At 39.3% G+C, this 24,322-nt stretch overlaps 1 protein-coding gene across 5 annotated transcripts; it reads left to right on the plus strand.

The window, feature by feature from the left end:
* The first annotated feature begins 813 nt into the window (after positions 1-813).
* Positions 814-24,322, plus strand: TMPO (thymopoietin). Of its 5 annotated transcripts, XM_065836884.2 has the most exons (11): positions 814-1,246; positions 11,094-11,220; positions 12,601-12,759; positions 14,215-14,315; positions 18,890-19,009; positions 19,113-19,208; positions 19,751-19,861; positions 20,737-20,826; positions 20,916-20,981; positions 21,142-21,236; positions 22,439-24,322. In XM_065836884.2, exons 1-11 carry the CDS (start codon positions 1,004-1,006, stop codon positions 22,728-22,730), a joined length of 1,500 nt encoding a protein of 499 aa, XP_065692956.1. In that variant the 5' UTR covers positions 814-1,003; the 3' UTR covers positions 22,731-24,322. The 5 variants fall into 5 exon arrangements, with proteins under 5 accessions (XP_065692956.1, XP_065692966.1, XP_071656457.1 ...); XM_065836894.2 differs by lacking the exon at positions 20,916-20,981 and having other exon boundaries at positions 816-1,246; XM_065836902.2 differs by lacking the exons at positions 20,737-20,826; positions 20,916-20,981 and having other exon boundaries at positions 822-1,246.

Genomic DNA, 24,322 nt, shown 5'->3' on the forward strand with positions numbered 1-24,322 from the left:
TCAGCCGTCCTTCCCCAGAAGGGTCGGGCTTGTGGGACTTTTGAAGTCAGCTCAATAAAACGACTTATGTGCCCTTCAGATTTTGCAATACGACAGATTTTTTTTTTTTAATTTTTTAAAAATTTTTTTTCTTTTTAGCATGTAGGTCATCGCAGCGGCAGCAGTTACACTAACAGAATAGCCACCAATTTCCCGATTGGGTTTCTGCTCAAGCCGGGTAACGAGTTACATGAAGTTCAGCGCTCGGCTGGCGGCAGCAGCAGTTCGGCTGCCCTGGGAGAAAACTGTGTGTTTGCGAGGCGGCCCCTTCAGCAAACTGAAGCTCTGCCAGCCGATCGCCCCAGGGAAGCCGGAGACTGAGAAGCCGGCGGCAGATGTCACAGCAGGTCACAGGGATCACGGCAGGTTAGAGGGAGCTCCTCAACCCCCACCTCACGACAGGCGCGACGCCCGGACCTGAACCGCCACTCCAGCGGAGCGCTCCCACCCCTTCACCCGGTGGGGGAAAACAGCCTTAATCGCTCGAACGGGCGGCGCGGAGGCCCCGAGAAGACCCTGCCGGTAGCGTTAAAGGGACAAGCCCTGTTGCTAGGGGCCCGTCTGAGCGGGCGGGGTCAGGGCGCTGGGGCAGCGCGCGCTGCCAGCCAGCCCGCCCTCCCCACCCCCGCGCGCCAGCACCACCCCTCGCGCCTCTCCCGCCTGAGCCGAATTTAAACTGCGTTACTATCCCTCGCGCAAGGCACTAACGCTAGTGGGTCCCGCGCGCCTCTCCTCTTTTCCGCCCGGCAGCCAATAGTAGGGCCGCTTCGTTCTCGTCTCCGCCAATCGGGGTGCGGTTTATTGCTGGCTGGGAGCAGCGGTCGGTGTGCGCGCCCGCCCGCTGTGGAGCTGGGTCCCTGGCGCGGGGCAGGCGAGTCCTTCTCCTCCTCCTCCTCCTCCCTCCCCCGCCCCTTCTCTCCGCGCTTTGTCGGTGCCTCTCCCGGGAGGGCGGCGGCCGGCGGCGATGCCCGAGTTTCTGGCGGATCCGTCGGTGCTGACCAAGGAGAAGCTGAAGAGCGAGCTGATCGCTAACAATGTGAGCCTGCCGGGCGGCGAGCAGCGCAAGGACGTGTATGTGCAGCTCTACCTGCAGCACCTCACCGCCCGCAACCCGCCCGCCGCCGCCGCGCAGCCCGACTTCTCCAGCGACGAGGAGCGGGAGCACACGCCGCTCGGCGTCAGGAACCGCGGCGCTGCCGCCGGGCGGGTGAGTACCGCCGCTTTTCTCCCACGCCGAGATCCTGGCTCCGCCCGCCTTCCTTGGGCTTCCCGGCGGTCTCGGGCCCGCTTTCCCGCTCGAATGGATCCGTCTGCCCGTGGCTTGGAGACCGGCGTGAAGCGCCGCGGCTCCCCGCGTGTCCTCCCGCGTGAGGCCGGAGACGGCTCCGCCTCGTCTTTTTTAAGGTGCCGCTCGGCTGAGGGCGCGATCGTGTCCGGTGGGGACGGTCCCTATCGCCTAGGGTGGAGGGGCAGGGGCGCGCTGCCAAGTGGCCGCCCCGGGAGGCGAACCGTAATCCGCGGGGTCGGTGCTGGGCAGCCGCCGGCTTTGCCTCTGGGTCGCGTCCTGCGTGTTGCGGTTCTCGGCGGTGTTGGCTTCGGAACGGCTGGTGGAGGCCGTTCTGGCCAGGGAGGGGCAGCGCGATCGCACGTGGAGCGTCAGACGAGCCCCCGACTGTAGTCTGGGTAGCTTTTACTTTGGTTTGGCGGGCGATCTATTAAGTAAAATGCTTGGGTTGTTGGAGGAGTAAAGTAAGAGAAACTCGTTACGAGGCAGCAACTTACTTCGGAAAGAAGACACCCACCAGCTGTCTCAGTTGTATTGAAGCAACGCTACTCTGTGTAATTTACTCCAGATGAAAGGATGAAGCTGTGAAGGAACAGCTTGTTTGTTTTATTTAATGAAGTGGACTGTTTAGTGTAAAGAGGGTCTGCTTAATGTAGCTGTCTCTCATACATCTAAGCATACGTTTTGTAGCAGAGTACTTCTGTGTCTTCAGTCGATCCACTGTTACTTGCCTTCCTAGACATACCTTGTTTTATCATGCAAGGAAAAAGGGAGGGAGCTAATTGGAATTTTTCCCTTTTGGAAGATGTTATTTCCTTTTTAACTTTTAATAAGTGGTCTGTAAATTTACATAACTCAGAAGTACGAAAGAAAAGACATCTGGCCTTGTGTAAATGCATGTATAAAGAATACCAGCTATTGGAGTTGTAATGTGTGTGTTATTACAAGTATTTAATTGTAGTATCTGAAGTAACTTTCAAAGCTTATTTGTAAAGAGAGTGAAGGGAAACTGACTCTTTCGAAGGTCTTTTATACTTCAATTTTTTAAAAAAGCCAACAAAGAGTCCTTGAATTAGGAAACTGAAAACTGCAACTAAAAGAGGATGGGATTTCTCACCAAATTACTTACCTCTTTTTAACGTCTATCTAATTGAAGTACCTAACTGGTATTCACTGCAGAAACTTTACAGTGAACTAGACAGTTCTTGGACTTATAGTGGTCTGCCTGTTTCGCTTGTTAGGTGCTTTTGAGTAATAGGATGAGCTTCAATCTGACTTGGTTGTAGGAGAAGGAAAGTCTCATAACTGCTGAAGTTCCTAGATCTGATTTTCCCTTCCCCGGTGCTGAAGTTTAAACAATTCTGAGTTACTTTTTTGATGTTTACAGAATGGGTGGTACTCATATACTTTGTTAACAATGTCTGGAAGGCTGTGTGCTGTTTCTGTTTGTCTTGCTGTTTCTGCTAGTGTAGTGTAATAATATTAGAGTAGTGTCTAGTGACAGTTTGGATTGGGGTTTGTTGCACTTCCTCACCACCCCTCTCTTAAAAAAAAAAACAAGCTTGGTTGATATATGCTGGTTGTCTGCTTAGTACAAGTTAGGTAGTTGTGAAACTGCTTGTAGCTTGAGTAGCTGTTGTCCCTGTTAATGCTTTGTGGCATAAGGCTGCTGCTTTTGATCTGCTGCCCTTCCAAAAGAGTAACCTGGAGGACTTCAGACTGACTTGCCCTCAAAACAGTTGGAAGAGAGAGCGGCAAAGTGAGGGAAGGCTGACATCCGGGGTAGTGGGACTCTGCTATGGAAACAAAGCAAAATATCTAGGTAAGATTAAGAGAGAACAGGAGAGAAAGCACTCAAACCTCTGAAAGAGAAGAAACTAGAAATAACCGGCAGAGGGAGGAAGCTGGGACTGCAAGGCTTTACGGAAAGGAAGAATGAAATAAAAGAATCCCATATTTCATGTGAGTCACTTTGTAGGCTCTGGAAACAAAGGTGAATTCAACAACATCTGTCTTTCACTTCTCTGTGTAACTTCCATTGTTTTATCTGTAGGCATTTAGGTGTATGTTTTAAAGGACCAGAAAACAATTTGCACTGGGTGCATAAAAGTACTTTCTAACATGTACTGGTATAATATGGCTCTTTTGCTGGGTGGAGATCTGAGTAACAAAATTGCAATGCTTTATTAGTTCCATTTTTATATATATTGCAAGTCTTAGAAGTTGTAGTACTGGTCTGTGTACATTGGAGGGGGATGTAAACCAGCAGTTTCAAACTTTTAAGTAACCAACTACTTAATATTTTTCTAGAACACAAAAATACTTTCCTGTGTTACAGAGATATCCTTTATGAGGTTAAAAAAATTGGACGACTCTATTCTCGCTCTAAAAATTTGAATACTGCTTAACTTGAAAGGTGCAGAAGTCTGTTCAGTCCAGATGACTCAGTTAAGGCCAGTATCAACTTGTAAAAACATTTGAATGAGTACTTAAATAGATTTGCATTTTGGAGGCTTCTGTCCCACTGTGCTCTCTGCTGTTCCTTATTTTCTGGTGTTTCTTTGGATATAGCTTAATATTATCCAATACTTAAAAGAAAAGACAATCAAGAAAACCAAACAAACTTATTTTGGAGTGAAGGCTTACTCCCACTGGTGGGATGCATGAGTGCACCTTGGATGCATTGAGGGAGAGGTAGAAAAGGGTCAGAATCACTCTTGGAGTGAAGAAATGGATACTTTTGGATAGAGAAGAGCAATATAAGCGAGAGTCAATATTTTACTTCTTAATCTTGTGCTTATTCAGTAGTAATACCAATGCAACAGTTGTGAGTACTGAACTTTTGTGTGCCTGCCTGCTGAAGTCCGAATGCCTTGAGTGAGCAATCCTTTCTGAAACGATTGGGGTCACAGTCAAAAAACAGTCTGTGCTTACTTTATGGGCATACACTATCAAGGATGTACAAAATAGATTAATATGGTTTTTAGTGTGAAAATTTGATTGTAATCAAGATTCTATATTGGCCTGAGTAAGAGTGGTCCTAACTTAGTCACTGGAGGGATTTACTGGTTGCTGAGTCTTCCCCCATCCTGCTCTGCATCCGCTCACACTTCCCTTCAATAAGTGCAAGGAGTTATAACCTTTTCTGAGCCTGCAACCAGTTGAATTAACAGTGCTTGTGTCTTTGTGTAGAGGTGGTTAGGACTTAGAGCTGCATGGGAGAGCAGATACAGCCCCACTGTCAGCCCAAAGCAGGGCCAAAGTTGGGGTGTGAGGTGGGGCAGGGCTGCCTGGGATGCTGGTGGGTATGGCTGGGCTGGCCACCCCTCGAAGGCTTTACTGCCTCGGCACCCTTGGAGTGTAGGGGGTAAGGCTGCAGGGCCCTTTTCGAGGGGGAAGGAGCAGGTATTCCTGTTATGTTTGAATCAATACCTTACTTGATCTGTCAGCTGACTTACAGATACTGAAGGGAGGGAGAACAGTGTTTTTCTTAAAATGAATATGAGAAACAATTTTGAAGTAGTAAAAATATCCATGCTGCAGTCAGTGTAAAGACAGCAAAGCTAAACCAGGTCTCTTGATACTGACAGTTAATGTTTTGACATTGCTGTGGTCATTAGTAGTTTTAAACTGTCTACACTGTCACTTTAGTGTTCTTTTTTTCTAAGTTCTGGGCATTTGACAATGCTTTTAGGTGCACATTTTCTATTGATAAAAGCTGTGCAGCAATGAGACAAGATTCCGTAGTTTTAATTCTACTATAAATTGTCTTTTAAATCCATCACTCTTCCAGTACAGCTCTGTCAATACTACACCCAACCTATACCTCTGTGAGAACAAATAATAACCTTAATGCATGAGTGATGTAAAGTTTATGTATTGTAGGCAAGTGGCATGCATCCATAGTGATGCTGCTGCTCTTTCACTTATATTAATACACGTTTATTTTTACCTGTTTTTTATTCTGATGAACATACAGATGATTAACATGCCTATATGAGCAGATCAAAGCTTATAGGGGTTTTGTTCTGACTCTGTTTTCAAGCACTGAAACCATCATGCTTTGGAGCAGCAAACTCTTTAGGCAGTTAACATTTTTTTTTGGCACTTGAATTCAAAAATTAAATTACTTTACTGTAGGAAGATCTTCCCCTCAGTGAAACTTGGACAGCATTTTTATGCTTTGTAATGTGATGCAGTAAACCCCCCTCCTATTGCACAAAGTGCAGTTCGCTTTGTAGAAGATAACTTCAAATGCTGTCAAATACATAAAAATCACGAAATCCAAGTAAAATTAAATGTTAGCCCAAACATTTTTAAAGAGCTTTCCTGTGAAGTATTTGAAAGTATCATTTCAAATACAGCCATTTCTCTAGATGTAACACTTATTTTATTTTTTTGGAGCAGGAAGGGAAGGGCTCACTTTGGCTAAATACTCATACCAGGAGAGGAAAAGCTTTTAAAATAGTGCTTGTTTGGGCCTCAGTCTGATAATACTGTCTGTAAGAGCCAGCTTCTCCAGCTCTCCTGATGTTTTTGAGCAACTTTATTTTTCAAAGCCTATTTAGCATAGTGGTATTTGAGGACAGTGGTTGGTATGCGAGACACCTTTTTGCTGCGGGATGGGAACCATCTGCATCTGGATGTTCCTGATCCTGGTTAGTTATGGGCTGAATATCAGGACAGATAGCTCAAAGGAAAAATAACTATGATATGGCATTTTTATTTCTTTAGGAGCATTGTTTTAAAGCACATACTAAAAATATCATCTTGACAGTATTGCTAAACAGGAGCTGTTCACAGCTCAGAATATGTAGGTTTTTTTGACTTAGCTTATTGGTGCAATTTGTATCCTGGAGTAATCTCTTCTAAAACACTGAGTGATATTTTTGACCTTTAAAGTGGTAATTTGAAAAATATCAGTCAAATGTCTTGTCCTCACTTCTGTTAATGAAGGTATGATGAGAGCATCTGAACCCAAAAGGCCTGTTCGGAAGTTTGTAAAAGAGACATATTGGGTAAGATTGATTGTTTTAGTCAGGTAGCCAAATAAGTTCCAGAACTAGCTTCAGCTCTTTGTGGTCAGAGTCGTGTGGTAGTGATAATACCTGTAGCTGCGGTAACTGTATGATTTCAACCCTATCTCTATTGGAAAAGGGAAGGTAGTAATAATACTGGTAGTTTATGAAGATTGGGAGTGTGGAAGGTGAAACCGCACACTTGGATAGCTGAGAGAATGTGTGTATGTGTGTTTACACACACGTGTTACCTGTTGAAGGCAGAGAATCTATTCAGTGTTTCCTGTGTGGCTGTATCTGTTAATAACTGTGTGCTGTACAAATGTGACCCAGAATACAGATTAACACCTTTGTGGCCTTTTAAATGGCACTCATCTGTGATCTGACTGACAGCTGTGAGCAGTAGGGGTGAGCTGACTGAGCAATTTCTGCTGCAGTGGGAAGTTGTGTTTTGCTGTTCTGCACCTCCAGACTTTCTGTGGTTCTAGACTCATGAACTAGAGAGACATACTTGTTAAAGTGCTGGTATAATAACAGTGATTATATTTAAATAATCTTGTTGAAGTAATTTTTGTCTAGCAGTGTATGTCTGTTGTTCAGCAGGGACACATAAACAAGCCAGATCTCCAGGTCAGCATTGAGTTTGAGCCGTGAGACCGACCATCTGTTAGTTTGGTTTCTTGATGTTGTGAATTTTTATTCTTTCACTTACATTCTCTGGAAACAACTCTTCATTGTGCAGCATTCATCTATTTTCAGAGTGGGTACATTACTTCAACTGGGTAACATGGAATTTAGTGGGGTGGGGGGAGGAGGAGGGGATGGAAGGGTTAAAGTAGTCCCTGTTCTTATAATTTAGGACTGTTACCATATATAGGCTTGGAAATTCTAAGTCTGGCATTTATTAAGGTTAAAACGTAGAGAATTCTTGAAGTTTAGTGTATCAGTATCTCTGAATTACTCCTGCATAATTTCCTTTCCATTATTTATTTTGTCTGCACTGTAGCTTTTGGCAAATATTGTCTTGAGGCGTTTGAGGTTAAAAAGTTCAGTAGGACTTGGTTTTTTTTAAAAAAATTCTACTGTAGGAAATGTTTGTGTATGATTGCATAAAAAGTACAAGGGGAGTAGAAACCTCTGTATTTCACAGTATGTCTGTTACTGAGACTTGGCGTGTACAGTTCCTTCCCTTCCCCTGAGAGAAATACAGGTTTGGGGGTTTTTTTGTTTGTTGGTTTGGTTTTGTTTTGTGGGTGGTGGTGGTGTTGTGTGGGATTTTTTTTGTTTTTTAAACCAGAGAGGACACTGTACAAATGGGAGAATTAAAGAGCATTCTGTTGGCATGATTTGGGCTTTCTTAGCCTGTCTTAACCTCATTCAGAGAAAGAGTAAAGAAGCCCTGAGCCTTTCTGTTTCTGGTGATGAAGCTGCACCTGTTTGGGATTAAAGTCCTTGAATATCCTAATGTAGGTGCCATTTAACTCGGCATTTGAAAACACCTCTTCTGGCGATGTTGCATAGTAGTCATATGTGTTTGGTGGAATAGTGCTAGAATTAGTAAAGGGTAGCTGTAAAGTTTGTCTGATAAACTTTACTGTGGCTGTTGGATTTCTGTTCAGCAGGCATGCCAAAGATGAGGTGAGGGACAGCTTCCAGGTCTGAATTCTTATCACTTGCATTTTCTGTTCTTCTCATTAGTGAAAGCTCTTTGCCATGGAGAGATGACACTCTGACAAGATGAACTTTTTATGCTCTTGTTTTGCTGTGGCCCTGGAACTGAGAATGCTGTGTGGTAGCCCCATGTGTAGAATTGTTTGGAGGGTTGGGGCCTAGTTAATCTGAACCTGGCAGATAGCACTACCAAATTTCCACCTCTTTGATGTGAACAAATCTCTCTGAAGTGAGGTATGCAAATCATCTTCCCTCTTCTGTTTTCTAGAAAATAGCAATGACTAGAAATATTTTTAAACTCCTGCTAGCTCTAGATGGAAGTAGAAGATCTTTAGATAAGGATTTATTGATCTGGGTGTACAGTTACAAGAATATTTATGTGCAGAGTGGTCAGCTGCACCACCTTACTTTGGCAAATCCTGGTGTTTGCCACAACTTCATTTTAAGTGCTTTACCTCTGCACCACAGTAAGACAACTTCAATTTTGCTAATGATCACCAGAGCAGGAAATGGGGATGGTTTTTTGTTTGCAAAAAATTTTAAAGCTAGCTCTTTTGATCCGTTTCATGGTGTAGTCCCATGGATAAGTTGTGATGATGCGTAGTAAGTGTATTGGTGCTTTATACTATAATAGTAGTGGTAATTAAAGCCAAGGTTGTTGCTGAGATTAATGCTGTCATACCACAGCCAAGGTATCAGAGAAATTCTTCTTTCCTGCCTTAAGCTTCCAGGGACTGATCTTACAGTCTAGTGGGTGGTTAAATGGCAGGTTTCTGTGTGTACAAGTGAAGTCATTTGGATCTGCTTTAAGGAGAATAGGTGTTCAAAAGTAAAAGTTGAAGACCTCACAGAATACAAGGTAATCAAAGCATGTGGCCATATTATTGAAGAACACAAATTAGCTTTTCATCCCCTCTCTGCCATTTGCTGAAACTGACTATTCTGATGGTTTCAATGTGGGGTAATACTACAGGAAAAAAGTGAAATGGTACTTGAAAGAAAAAAAAATACTGTGGATACTATGAGATGTGAGTTTACTTCTGTTAGAGGACTGTAGTAGTCATTAGTTGCAGTTAGATTTCTGGTAGTTAAGATTTCTGTGAAATGTCTAGTAGAATGCCAGAGAAGTTCTTCTGGTGTATATTGTTATAGCCTCTCCTGTGGCCCCTAACTGATACATAGGCAGATACACATTACATCAGGTTTCAAGTTTCTTTTAAGTGCCATCGGGATGTTGATTTCTGCATCGTGGTAGTTGTTTTCTTTTGAAATATGGAAGTAGCTTCTTAGTGAATCTGCCTGGTGATGTGTGTGAACACCAGAGCTGTCAATAGTCCAAACAAATCCCAACAAGAAAACCCAGCATGTGTTTTGGAAGTCTCTTCCACTGTTTCAACAGTTCAGTAGTCCAGAAAAAAAACTGCACTGAATGTGAAATTATTGTTAATGTAATACTTAATTTAGAATAGCATTATGACCAAAACATTCAAAAGTAAATACAAGTCTCCTATGGCTACAGGTTGGTTATTTTTTTTTTTTTGTGTAGTAGATAAGTAGGCTCTGTTGTTTCAAAAACTTAATTAGCTTTTTATGTGGTAAAGGAATTAAATGATTGATAAAGTGGGTGGTAAATTTGTCATTAGTCAAATTTGCCACTTCAGTGATCCTATCCTTTCCTCAGGCTGCTTGGAGTTTGTTTCTTAGGGTTAAGAAAAATCATGAGCGCTCATCTTGGAGATTCTGTTGTTTTTTAACAACTGATTTTAAGTTTACCATGCTGGGATTTTAACAATTCAGGAGTTAGAGGAAAAGCTGTTTTGAGTCGGTTATGTTTGAGAAGTCCTCAGAAGTCCCTCTATTGCTTTTAAATATGAAGACAATTGAGGCAAGACCGAGGTGGCATGCAAACCAATATTGAACTGGCATTAATGGCTAACTGCTGTTGACTCATGTCAGTCATCTTATTGTCTTTTAGTGGTATTTTACTAAATACAACAAGAAAAAAAATGCTACTTTTGACTGTTTGGAATTTTAATCTTTGGTAAGTATCAGAAAGCCCAGATTGATCTTCTGGGCAAGCAAGCTGAGAAACATGTGAAGTGTAGGATATAAATAGATACAACTTCTCCAACTTTGAGATACTGCTTTGAAATAAGGCATATTTGTATCAAGATCTTTCTTAATTGAGAGGAAGCAGATCCTAAGCATATCTCTTTCTGTCTTACCTCTTTATTCTCTTTCAGATCTTGGAGATTGAAAGGCCTATTGTAGTAACAAAGGCTTCCAAAGTTGAACAAATGTGATGATCGCTCTTTTTTTGATATAGTGGAAACTGCTCATTTAGGAATAGCATCTTGGCAGATTATTTTGATAACCATCTGTATGTGATGGTGATGTGTTGCCAACTGTTCAAGCAGTGTTGCCAGAGTTGAGTTTAGGATTTGTTAGAGCTACAATAGCAGTAGCCTAAGCAGACAGGCAGGATTTTGAAAATCTGAAGGTGTTTCTGGCTTTGCCTTTCCTGCACCTGCTTTATAACATCATATAATCTTGGGAACCACTGATATAAGTGGGAATGGGGATTTTTGGAACTCAGTTGAGAGGGTGTACATGCTGAAGAACTTGTTGCATATCATTAGAGGAAGAAGTGTTGACCTACTAGGTTGAAGAATAATGTTAAGAAATGCCAGTGGAACATAAATATTTGTACCTTAGAGTAGTGATGGTGAAACAACTAGAAGCTTAACTCTCCAGTCATAGGAAAGAAATCCTCTTCTGTTGTGTACTTGAACTTCAAATTAAAACACAGGATCAGAATAGTAAGATTTTTTCTTTCCCCCTATAGAGGAGGCTTGAAATGGGTATTTCTTTAAGTGGGAAACTCATGCATGTTTGTTTAGTAGGTGTAAATGTTTGAAGTGTTTCATAAAGCCTTTAGTGGTGGTGATGGGGGAGAATGTATGGTTTTTTTTCTGGTTCTCTATGTTTAGGACTGTGTTATCTCCCGGTTCCCTTAGAAGAAAAATACTGTTCTGTATGAACTGGAAACACTGTCTTGTTTCTTCCTTCCTCACTCGCAGAAAGCCACGAAGAAGACTGACAAACCAAGGCCAGAGGAGAAGGATGACCTAGATATAACAGAGATGAGTAATGAAGATCTTCAAGAGCAACTTGTGAAGTATGGACTAAATCCTGGCCCAATTGTAGGTGGGTCAACTGAACTTGCAAATATTTATCCGTTCAACATATTTCTCACTAAAACTCAGTTTTGAGTACTCTAAGCTTCTTTGATACAGTTGCTTTTGAGTTTTAGTACCAATGCTGTTGTAATCCTACTTCCCACATAAGATGTGTTCAACAAACTATTTACATTGAGTAGATTTGAAGCATTGCAGCTTAGGCAAGTCCACAGTTTGTTCCTCTTGTGTTCTGGGTTAGCTGGAGTTGTTCCAGCTTCTGTTCTGAAGCTGTGTAACTAATAAAGTTCAGCACTGGGGTAATTAGGTCTTCTGATAGAAAGGTTGAGGTTTGGGGCCTGCTTAAATAGAAAATGCATCTTACATAGTAAGCTAAGAGCACTGAGAGCAGAATGAGAACATGGTACTTCCCCTTTCCTACTCACAGCATTGTGCAGTAGCTTTTTCCTTTAACTTTTTTTATGGCCCCTTGAACCTAGTGTTCTGTCCTGCAAACTAACCTAAGTCAGAAGTCCTGACCCTAGCTTTATCTCCTTCCTTGGGCACTCAGCTGTAATGTGGGATCAAAGCTCCTTGACTTACAGATTGTGCACTAACCTGATGGCAAGGTACTTTGATTTCACAACTCTTTAAAAAAAAAAAGAGGTTGCATGTAGCGTGCTGAGCCTTCTGTGGCATGTTCTTGAAATCCTGTGTGGATAGAAGTGCAAGTGATGGAGCCTGGACTCCTGAGTGTATTCAAAGTCTTATGCATAATAGTTTTTGTTAGCTGTTCCTATATGTCTTCCCATTCAACCTATTCCTTGTGTCTGGCACTCAAGTCTTCTGAAAAATTCAAATATCTATGCAGTCCACTGGAAAGATGTTCCAATCTGGTCTAAATAAAAGCTGTAGTTCTTACAGGGTATGAATTCTGTTTCTTGTGAGAGTCTGCCACTTCTTCTTAAGGGAGCGTGTCCTCTTATCTGAAATCTTGAAGGTTGGACTTTTCTATGGCTAACAGCTCAGGCACCAGTCACATGGTTTAGTGCCAGAGTTAGGTTGATGGTTGGACTTTATGATCTTGAGGGTCTCTTCCAACGAGAATGTTTCTATGATTCTATATGGAACAAAATGTCAAAGAGGCAGGTAAGTTCCCTTTCTGTAGATAAATGCTTTTCATTTTCACTGTGCTAACATGTCTAAGTTTGTGTCAAAAATTTTCTTAAACCAAAAAGTTAAAAGCCTTGAAGGTAGTTATACACCTAGAGGTATATGCTTCAGGCTATATGAACTGAACTTTTTTTTGTATTTTTGATCAGAGTTTCCCAAGGAATATATAACAGCCAAGTTCTAGCAATCATGTCAGGAAAGATGGAAACTCTGTATCATGTATTCTTCCTTGTTACAGCTACTACTAGGAAACTTTATGAGAAAAAACTGTTGAAACTGATCGAGCAAGGTCCAGAACTGAATGCACCTGTGCCTCTAGCAGCAGTTTCTCCAACTGCTGAGAACAACACACAGAATGGAAATAATGATTCTGACCAGTACAGTGACAATGAAGAAGGTAAGACTTAGGTGAAACCTGCCTATGAACTATTCAAATTATACATTGGTAATACTTGTAGCAGAAGAAAGGTCTAAAGAGGGGCATGATCTTTCTGTTACATGAAGCTTAAAGATACTGCTGTAGACCATGCAAGTCATGGACTTGATCATGCAGTACTAGCTCAGTGATCCAGGTACCTGTTCTGAGGAAGGAAACTTTTTGGTAATAAACTATTCCCTTTTGTCCATTTTCCCCAGATTGGACACTGTAAGTCTGATAGGTAGGAGGACTGTGTATGAAGTGTTCCAGTGTTCTTTGCACCTCATGTTTAAGTGCAAGTGCAGTTTTGTCTTATGATGCTTACAATAGCTATCTTTACTATGAGATAGCATATGAATGTTTATTAAAATTCTGTACTTTTTCATGTTGTTTCATGTCTTTCATGTATGACTCAATTTCTTTTATGCTGTGTTCCTCATGGGCTTAGTTTGGGGTGGGTTGATTGGTAGTTCTCAGACATGGTTTTTGCAGTTTTAATATCCATTTTATAAAAGAAGTATAGGAATGGGGGAAGGGGAACCTAAAACGCTATTATACATCTTAGAAAAAGTAAAAACTGTGTAGGCTTTAAAGAGTGTCTGGAGTTAAATGTTAGAAGGTGGTGGTTTTGTGTGGTTTGGTTTTGGGGGTGTGTGAGATTTTGGTTTTGTTTTAATAGGAACAGAAAGGGTTGAAATACAACTAGTAACTTAATCAATCATCCTGTGTATTTGGGTTTGTTTTGAACTTCAGTCTCTTACACTTATGGGGCTGGGGGAGAAGTTAGATATTTATTTATTTATAGGACAGCCAAGAACCCAGTCACAACTGACAGCCATCTCCTTATACTTACCTGTGCTTCTAGTTACCAAACTGGTCAAACACTAAGGGGATAAAACCAAACATTTCCCCTGCCCCCCCAAAAAACTCACCAAAACTCTAAATATGTTGTAATGCTGTTAAAGTTTTAGAAAGGTGTTGGAAATGGTACATTCTCTTACTGGTAAGATGACTGCCAACCATTCACCCTTCTGCATCAAAAAGGAGTTTAATATGTTAGGACTTATTTTAAAGGAAATGAAACTAAATAATATTGAAAAGGTTTAATACCCTTACTGCAATCAATAGTGTAATGGTATTTTGGTTACTGTTATTGCAACGTGACACCAGTTTCTGAATGGCACTGCTGGATTATTTCAAGTTTATCAAAAAGGTAGGGTCAGTGTTCTAAAATAATTTTTGCAGTTATTCTTCAAGACTTTGTTCTTCTGCTTTCGATGGAGAAACTTTCCTGTGTCTCTGAACTTTTAAAGGAAATGGTAACTCGGAGATATGTTGCCACTTAATTTTTTGTTAATTAAAATACAATTGGTTTTAAGCTAGTACAGCATCCAGTAGTATTAGAGAAACTAGTTATATTAAAACTGGTTACAGATCTGAAGACTGAGCTAAGGCTTGAGAAGAGAGAACCATTGAAAGCCAGGATGAAGACACCAGTCACACTCAAACAAAGAAGAGTTGTTGAACAAAACCAGGTATGTTTAATTTAGTAGCTTCTGAAATGGCTACTAACTGCAGGTGATGTGTTTACTGAACGTGTTACTACTTTTAACATTATCACATTTGACTGAGGTATGCTGTTTTTTTAGAAGTTCTTTTGGAAAGCCTGTTCTAACAGAGCATGAAAGTCTTGTGAATGAACTATAGCTGCTGTTTTTAGCCTGTCTAACATTGAAAACTACGGTCTGCTAAAAGCTGTTCATCTGACTTGCCAGCTGCTGTAGCACCTATTAGAAAAAAAATAACAGGCAACCGACCTTAACATGTTTAGTTTTGGAAATATGACAAGTTTAAGTCAGATGGGCTGATGTCATCCTGTTGGATGTTTGTAAACAACTTGATTCAATAGAAGAAGCAGTTTCTCAAGAAAAAAAAAAAGGTAAAACTATGGTATTTTGGTTTTGTTTGGTTTCTTTTTAAAAATGTTTTAAAATACAAATACATACACCATATTTCCATCTATGTAGTTTGATATCTATAAATATGTGTGCATTTTAAATACATAGGTTCAATGACCGATTCAAATATAATACATGAAGTAATGTACTTCTGTATATGCCTATTTATATATCTAATAAATGTGTGTGTGTACACATGCATTAGCAATCTATATAATATATTTTCCTCAACTATGCTTGTTGCAGCAATAGAGTGGAAGTTAATTTGTTGGAAAGTTTATCCTAAGAGGGAAAAATAAGTTTAAATCTAACTGTATGTACCGCTTGTCCTTTACTTATAAATAATGTTAGTTCTGTTGTCTTGGTGAGAGAGGGATTTTTTTACAGAAGCAACTCAGGTTTTTTGACTGCTGACTGAATACTGAATTCAGTAGTTGGTGGCTGATCTGTCCTCGTGATGTAACAGTGTCAGTAAATACCCTGTTCCCCAGCTTAGGTTACTTAGGTTCTTTACAGTGTTATTCATCTGACCAACAAGTACTGGAGTTGTGCTACAGTAAAGTGCTTGTACAGAAAATGTTCAGTGACTCAAAATACAGCCTTTTAATATTTTGACATATCTTGGCAGATCAGTCACTTTTCTCACTACTTTGTTATGTTAAATGACAGATGGTGTGTATGTATGTATAAATATGCTTTGCTATGGATGCCTTCTAAAGCAGGTAACACACTGCTGTGTGAGCCTGGGTAATACAACACAGTTATGGAGATATATAACTAGTTCTGCTTATTTTTTCATTGACTTCTTAGGGTACAAACTCAACAGATTTCACTTCTACAGATTTAGAAGAAACACATAGTTTAACAAGTATTGGAATGGGGAAGTGTAACCTAAAACGCTATTATACATCTTCCAGCCTGGTCTCTTAACACTAATTTATTCAGGCAATTTCTGTTTGTGATGGTCTTTATAATGGTAATTTAAATCTTAAGGTTCTTGTATTTTAAGAATTACTTTTCTCTAAATTGCTATTTACCCAGAAATCCCTGCGAGCCTCAGTGTAATAGAGGTATTTAATTCAGCTCTCAACAAAGCTTCCTAGTCTTCAGGAACCCACCTACAGAATAAAAGGGAAGAGATACAGTGATGTGTTTTTGTGGCATTTTCAAGTGACGAGTGTTACTCAATTTTTTGTCATCCAATTTCACTAATATCATTAGGTCATTACTGTGTTTTGTCTTGTGTTCTCTTGTATGTGCAGTATAGATGCAATATTTTGCAACTTGCATATTTTAATCACTTGATTAGGTCATTTTTTGGATTAATTTCAAAATGATGACAAATTCTTCAGGAACTCTCTAGCTTGTTAAACCTTTTACCTTTCAACTCCTGACTGCTGTGCATAAGAAAGCAAGCAAAACCCCATGTACCAACAAAAATTTACAGCTACTTGGAGCCAAGAACAATTATATTTTTTTGGCTAGCGAATGTGTGTAGTCATATTTTACTGAGAATAAAAGTGGAAAATGGGGAAGATTTTATCTTTTCCTTTCTCTTTTCCTGTGAAATTGAATCTTAAGTCTGCAGCTGATGTGTCCAGTAATCACACACATTCTGCAGAATTATATGCAACTGTCATACACTGTGTGGCATTGGCTTAAATATTATGAGACTCTGAAGAGTGGTGGAGCTTAACTGGTTAGTAGTGTGGTATGAGCAGACTTGTTAGTCCCTTCTAAGTCCTGTGCAACATTAGTCTTAGTCCAGATGTACACAGCTGAAAGGATTGTCATTTGGCACAGATGAATGTTGCCTTTCTCAAGAAAACAGTGCAATTAGATAGTCTTTGAGCAGGTTGGTGCAAAAGATACTGGGTGGGGAGGTTGAGCAGGCTTATGGGTCTTATCAGTCAGTTCACAGGAGAGGGCTAGATTAATTTGAGCTCAGCTGTTTGTGTTTAATTGCTTTTTCATAGTGAACTAGAAAATTTGGAAGAGAACCCTAATTCGAATGCCTACTTCCAATCATCTAGGTGAATATAGAGTTCAAAACTGAGCCTAAAGCCTTGTAATAAATGACACTGGACAGAAAGGGGTGGGCTAAACAACTTGTCATAGCTGAGCTGAACTCATAATCTATAGCTTCCGTGCTTGTGAGTAATATGACAGCTAAAAGCACATGCTGCATAATACTTGAGTATCATACCACTGTAACTTTCCCTGGCTATGTACAGGGTGGTGGTATTACGTTCTAGTAGGGTTTATTTGGTTCAGGTATTTGTGGGGTAGGCAGACAAGGAGAGGTCAACTGACAGGATAACTATAACTGTAGACAACAACTTTTTTGTGTCTGAATATGCTCTGCTAAAGTCTGGGTGGGTCTTAAGCAGGAGATTTGTTGGTGGTTTTTTTTTTGTTTGTTTTTGTTTTGGTTTTTTTTTGTGGGTTTTGTTTGGTTGGGGTTTTTTTGTGGGTTTTGTTTGGTTGGGTTTTTTTTGTGGGTTTTGTTTGGTTGGTTTTTTCCCTATACTTTTAATGCAAGAAAAAACTTAACTTGGTACTTTAATACATGGCTGGCAAGCATATGAAGAACTAAGGAGAGGAGTGGTTATTTACTGAAGTGCTTCTAACTTTTCATTAGAAGAAAATAAGTTCCTGATCAAACAATCTGAGGGAGGGGAGCTCTCCATTAGTTGGAAATTGCCTTACTGCTTTCTTGAGTGGAATGTGTTTGAGTGGAAACACTTAAAAATTAGTGGTTTTCTCTAAGCTTTTAAAGAACATTGTCTTTCAAAAAGTGTATGGGGATGAGGCGGGAAGCCATCATTGAAGGTTACAAGTTAAGCTTTTAATAGGGACAAGAAGCCAGTGTTTGATAAAGATAAGAGGGACTGGGAGATCTTTCATCAGAAGTCTATTTAAATTGAAAATATTTGAGAATTAGACCAAAATCTACCATTCCATATGAAATATAATTTTTTTCTAAGTATTTCAGTGACTTTGGAGTGAAGCAAAACTCTTGTGCTCCCTCTTCTGGGTATGTAGCAGCAGTAATACAGAACCACGGAACCTAGGCGAAGAATCATAAAGCTGCTCAGCTTCTGGTTTCACTGTGCTAACTTCATAGATACAAGTGGGAAGTGAATAAGGGCACTGTTAGACTTCTGCCCCCTCCCCCTTGATAAATACTTTCCAGCCTGCTCTCTTAACACATTGTTTTGGGGCTAATACTGTTCCAGTTAAGTTATTTCTGCTGTTAAACCTCTAATTGACAGTTGCACCAGTCTGTACGACTTCCATCAGCACCAGTTACCAAAAACTTGGTAATACAACAATGCACGAGATGTTAATGTGCAAAGATTTTTGTATTAACAAAGTAATAATTTGGGGGTTTCTTTCTAAATTTAACTAAATAAAAAGGAAGGTCTTGTATATAATCTAGAAGAAGCAGGCTCTCATTTCCCTTTTCCTCCAGGTCTATGCTTGGAATTAGTTTGAGGAGGTTTTTTTTTTTTTGTTACTTTCTTTTGTTACTTAGGTGTGTAAAGTTCTATGTTAGGCTTCATTGTTTAAACCCACTGTTATACGAAAATTTGAGAGTTTCATCTCTGTACACAGAAACTTTAAAGATTATGAAACATTTTCCCCTGCCCTTTGTGGCTGGAGAGTAGTTCCTGTTGAAGTGTAGGTGGCTGTACCTAAACCATTCCCATCTCTGCTTGAGAGAACAGACACCTGTCTGGGTAGGGAACAAGGTGATGCTTTTGGCTTGTGCTCATGAATTAATTTTTTTGTGTAGGCAAGTAAAGTAATGGGCCTGAATGTTGGTCTGTCTGTTGTCCATGACTTGATGTAACTACTTGTAGCATTAGTTATTTCATACTATTGCAGCAAGATCATCAGTTTTTACATTTTGGCGTTACCTAGTCAGTTCAGTATTTGAAAAATAATTTGCTCTAACGTAAGTATTGTGGTCAACACTACTAATCTAGCTAGCTATTAATTATTGAATGTACTGGGGTTCAAATTCTTTTTTGGATTGTAGACACACTGCTTCTGGAGTATGCATGATATTCTGGCTTTTGGTTGTGGGTATCCAATATTGAGAGCTGGCTTTCATGTATTTGATCATGTGTTTGATGCTTGAATAGACCTATTCTCAAGATGAAGTTACTGAGACTGTCTGGAGAAGTGGATCTTCAAAAAGTGGACCTCTGCAGGCATTTTCTAGGGAGTCGACAAGAGTGTCAAGAAGAACACCAAGGAAAAGGGTGATGAGAGGCTTATTATAATAGACAAGCTTTTTTTTCTCTGTTAAGGGTCCCAGTGACTGTTTTATTCAATTGTTTTCTCTTGTTTGTTTTAAACAAACAGGTGGAAGCTACAGCACAGTTGCCTGTAGATGATGCTGTAATAACAGAGAGTACTCCCATAGCTGAAACTATATTGACTGCAAGCAACGAGACCCTAGTAAATATGCTTAGTAAATATGTTTAATAAATCATGCGAGTGGTATTCTTCTGTAATAATCTTTACTGACAGAATCATTCTGTTTTCAACAGATAGTCTTACTTTTTTTAACAGTCTTCTATTCAGTAGTCTTTGAAAACTTGTTTTCAGTATCTCTATTAGTACTTAATGCTGTTTACTATGAGATGGGACTAGGTAGACACATAGGCCCACTCTAATGTCTTTTTGGGGGGAGGGTTGAGAAGAACCACTTTAAAAGCCCAGATCTTTATTTAAGTACATGCAGAATATCTGCTTTTAAGTTTGTCTTTTCTCATGAACTAAATAGAATTTGTTTCTAAATGGCTTAAAAGAAACTACTTGGAATGATAAGCAATATGTTTCCTGTGCTTAGTTAGAAGTATCTGTTACATAACCTTCTTGAGTTAACTCATGTATATATGCAATGCACATAAAGGTTTTGTTGTTTGGTTCTGCCCCCTTCTCCCTTTTTTTTTTTCTTTTGTTTGATTCTGAGTTTGAACAATTCTGAATCTTGGCAGGTTGTCAATAGGGTGCCTGGAAATTTCAAGCATGCAGCTCCTACACTGTCAATCAGTGAACTCTCAGACATGCCTGGAAGAACACCAAAGAAACCACTGATGACAGCTGAAGTAAATAAATTAAAACTTAGATTGCTATTGCTTATTCTCTGTGAACAAGATTCTTGTGTGTATGTGCTTACTCATAAGTACAGAAGAGATGGAGGACATCACTGCCCAGGTGGCACTAGTCAAAGTAGACTAGCATAAAAGAGAAAATATAAATTTATTTTTGTCTTCCCCTTTCAGATTTGGGGGTGAAGGGGTGTGTGTATGTGTGTGGAGATCATACTTTTCTTTTTCCCAAGCCAAGTATGTTTTGGTTTGTCATTTTTCCTTGTGCTGCTATTTTTCCAGACAAAATGTAGATTATTTTATTTTCTTTTAAATTTTTTGAATAAGTTGAAGACAGAACAAAATTGGGTTACCTACCTTTGATCCTGTAAATCAGCCTATCCTGAAAAAACACTGTGTGTCTCAGTTATAGGTATCAAAGATTTGGGTTACTTTAGACCAAAAACCTGAACTTAAAAAGCATCTGTAGATTCCTGTCAGTTATCAAGAAAGTAATTATTTTACTGTTAACCTGTTCAAGCTATCAAAATTATATACTCTTGGAGAACTGTCTAAAGCACTTGCAAGTCTAAGTAATGCAGTACTGTAATATTGTGGAAATTTACATTACAAGATAATGCTTGGCTGAATTTAAATGGAGTTCATTGCTTCATGTAGTTACTGTAGATAAAACTTGCATTAACACTTGTGAAGCCTGCTCTGCTAGTGGGTCTGAGATTTATGGAATGGGCTGCTTTATTTGTTTATAATGTGACTGCAGTGTAGACTTAGTTGTCAAATAGAAGGTTGTGGGAAAACTTGATATTCTATTTCAGACCACATGAGTGTTTTTCATTTAATATTTTACTGTACTGTGACATTGTTTATTACAGCAAGAAGAGACAGTTTACCCACGTCAATGCTTTTTTAATCATGTTGGCCACAAACAATCCTGTGATCTGCTCAACACAGCCATGATAGAGGTGATGGCTAAGTTTTTGGGTTTTTTTATCATCTATGTCAGTGGCTGGCAGGTGTATTATATTTATACAGTGTATTCTTTATCTTAAAGGAAACTGAGGAGAGCACCAAATGCTTTAAGACACCAAAACTGACCAGACAGCTGCCACTAACAAAGGTTAATTTAACTTCTAAAACCCAAGAAGTAAACTTCTTGAATGTCACTGGGTGACTGTTTCATTCTTAGAAATTGCACATGGTTGTGGTCACTGAGATGGCAATGCAGGAACTTCTTGTTATGCAGTCTGTTAGGTCTGTAACTGTTTTTGGTTTTCTAGGTGCTGGAGAGAAATCCTACAGAAGAACGAAGAGGGGAAAGGGATATTCTTAAGGAAATGTTCCCTCACGAAGTATCAACACCTACAGGAATTAGGTATTATTAAGGTTTATGGGGGCTTGTTTCTTAGTTTTGTAAACCTGTTTAAGATGAGAAGTATCTTGTCATTATATTGCAGGATTTCTGAGGAACAGTTTTTGCACTCTGGCTCAATGACAGTTGAGATGACCACCTAGTTCTTTGGTTTATGCATATAGTTCTGTTAGCCAAAACAGTCTCTCTCTTTAAGAGTAAGAGGACAGGATAGTACTGTAGTAGGCATGAATAAGTGAAACTTCTGGATGCTGGAAGTTAAATGTAAGGGCTTCTCTGTGGTAATGGCTCACAATATTTAAGTTTTTGGCTAGATAAAGCTGCTTTAGGTCGGCTGTTAAATTAAGGAAAGATCTGCCAGTGTAGATTTAAGGGTGTGGGGGTTTTTCAGAAGCAAAAATTTTCAAATATCCTATTATTTCCTTTAAATAGTAGTCCCAATGTAGTCAAAGGTTACTCTTGAGGTGAACAAGGATGTGATCTAGGAAGGGCTATTGTATTTCTCTTTACGGCTTTGTATTTAAACAAATTAAAGCAACCATCTGGATAATTAAGCAATTCACAGAACTTTGTCCTGTTTAGAGAGTATGAGCAAGCTTCCCTGTATTTAGGTGTGAAATCAACTCCTGTGCTTCCACAATTTAATTTCAATTTAAACTGGAATTGCACGAAGTCTTACCATGAGGAGAATATGCAGTACCACTTACTACTACTGTGGTGTATCTGCTCACTACTCAGCTCTGTTCTCTTTTGTTTTGGGGTCTGTCAGTCTATGCCACTTCTTAAAATAAAAATCATGCACATGTACTCTTTGTATATAAGGACTTGGCATTGTGTGTGGGTTTCTTAACCCTTCCTGCTTTATCTTCTACTTCTGGGTATTGGCTTAGCCATCAGTAGATATTTCAATGACCAGGAACAGTCTTAGGTTTAGAAATCCAGACAGGGAGGGACACTTCCTAGAGTTCTATTGCCAGTTACAATCCATTGATTATGTGGATAGAGTGAAGTAAAGAAGTATTTGAGTTTTCTTTAAGGGGTGTTTACTTGAATGCTAAATGATTGAAAATACTAATCATCACCATGCTAGAGTTTGAGAGCAATATTTCAGGTATTGCATTCACTAAAAATAATTTTTACTGAAATTTTCCTGTATACACCTTTAGGTTGCTCTTTTAAATATGCTTTTTTTTTTTAATTAACAGTGCTAGCTGCCGTAGACCAATCAAAGGAGCTGCTAGCCGGCCTATAGAGCACAGTGACTTCAGAATGGAGGAAAGTTTCTCTAAGTATGTTCCAAAATATGGCATCTCAACTGACAGCAAGTCAGAGAAACCACCAACAAAAAAGGAACGCTCCATTCCTCTGTGGATAAAAATTCTTCTCTTTGTCATTGTTTCAGTCTTCTTGTTTTTGGTTTATCAGTCTATGGAGACTAATCAAGGAAACCCTTTCTCTAAATATATGCGTATGAGCTCTTCGGGCAGTGCCAAATGAGTATCTTTCTGAAAGGCACACCCAATTTGATCTCCTGTTTTTTAACTATTGAACTCTTCTGCCCTCTCATCGGCTCAAGGACTTCTCACAAATAATGTGTTTGGAACCTGATAAATTGGATAAATGATGCAAGATAATATTAAATGGACATCAACTTTCTGGACTTTGGACTAGTAGGAGATCACTTTGCCATAGGAGTAACATTTTTTTTTTTAGATCTTTGAACTTTTTGTAGGCTTTATTTTTTTAATGTGGACATCCTTTAAATTCATTTTTGAGAAACTGTATATTTGTTTTTGCAAAAACTTGGAAGCTGAGAAGGGCAAAAATGTAGTAAAATGTGAAGCTGTGTTTTTAAAGCTTTTGCTTTGTACAGAAAAGAAGTTGTACTTTTGTCTCTATAGCTTGTTGTGGAGGAGGATTTTAACACAGGTGATACAGGGAAATGCATTTTTGTATGCATTTTTTCAGTAACAATGTAACATTTTTTTTAGTGGGTAGGGAGAGTACAAGGACAACCTTTTCTGTAGATTACTGTAACTTTTTAGTAAATGTAACTGTAAACCTGTTTGCATTTCTGTAAAAGTCTTAGTATGATATTAGTAACTCCATTTAAGCGTAACATCATTTAAATGTATCTCTTCATTTTAGTGCTTACAGTGTTGTAGAAGCTGAATACAAATCTAATTGGCAAGAGATGTCTTAGATGAACTTATTTATTAGTAATATGTGTGGAAAATAAAAATTGCATCAATATAATTTGCTACTAAAATACTTTTTTGGGTCAAGGTTGTTATCTGAAGTAGTCTAAATTCTGACTTCAGCAGTGGTCTTTTCTTTTTTTTTAAAAGCAAGGTCTTTCCAACACAGCTTTATCAGATTATCTTTGAATATTCATGTAGAGAAGTATTGTCAAAGTGTGAAAATTCCATATGAAGTTTTATTCTTGTATGAAGAGGGCATTGCTGCATTTTCTGCTACAGTTTCATCTTCTAAGGTGAGATTTACTACTTCCATGCAGTTGAATATTTTTCTCAGTGGAAGCACGCTGAAACACTATTCTGTAACTTAGTTGAGCAGGCAGCTGACTTCACTACTACCAATGAAGAGTGATAAGCAACAATTTTTTAAAGTGAATGTATACATTTTGGCGTGCTTAAATCTGCAGTATACAGATGTTCAGTCTTATTGCTTAGTACAAAATTGCAATAAATCATACTACATATTCTTAAAGTGCTACTTACAAAAAGCTGAGAACGTTAATTAGTAGTCAGTATCTTTTTACTCTAGGTACAACTATTGTGTAGACTAGCTATGGGGAATCTTTACTTTCTGTGAACTTTGGGACAAACATGGTAATTTGTAGCAAAGCAATAGGGGTTTTTTCTGTTAAGGTTAATGGTTTTTTTTCCTTTTAATCTGCTTCTTTGAGTAATCCAGATAGCTAAACTTGTGTCCATCCTATAGAAAATTGTAACATAAGACATTCACTTTTGGTGTCAAAATGCAGAAAAATAAAAATGATTTTAATGTGTGTGGATTTTTCCTTATCAAAATAAATGGGTTGCTGAAAAGCAGCAAAACCAAGACAA

The sequence above is a fragment of the Patagioenas fasciata genome, chromosome 1, assembly GCF_037038585.1.
Source record: "Patagioenas fasciata isolate bPatFas1 chromosome 1, bPatFas1.hap1, whole genome shotgun sequence".
Taxonomy (NCBI): Eukaryota; Metazoa; Chordata; class Aves; order Columbiformes; family Columbidae; genus Patagioenas; species Patagioenas fasciata.

What these genes read in the sequence shown, in the direction of transcription:
- TMPO (XM_065836884.2), top strand. Translation starts at nt 1,004, where the DNA reads ATGCCCGAGTTTCTGGCGGATCCGTCGGTGCTGACCAAGGAGAAGCTG. An exon ending in GAGTTGTTGAACAAAACCAG is followed by an intron (nt 14,316 to 18,889) that starts GTATGTTTAATT and finishes ATGCTTGAATAG; the next exon opens with ACCTATTCTCAAGATGAAGT. An exon ending in TCAACACCTACAGGAATTAG is followed by an intron (nt 21,237 to 22,438) that starts GTATTATTAAGG and finishes TTTAATTAACAG; the next exon opens with TGCTAGCTGCCGTAGACCAA.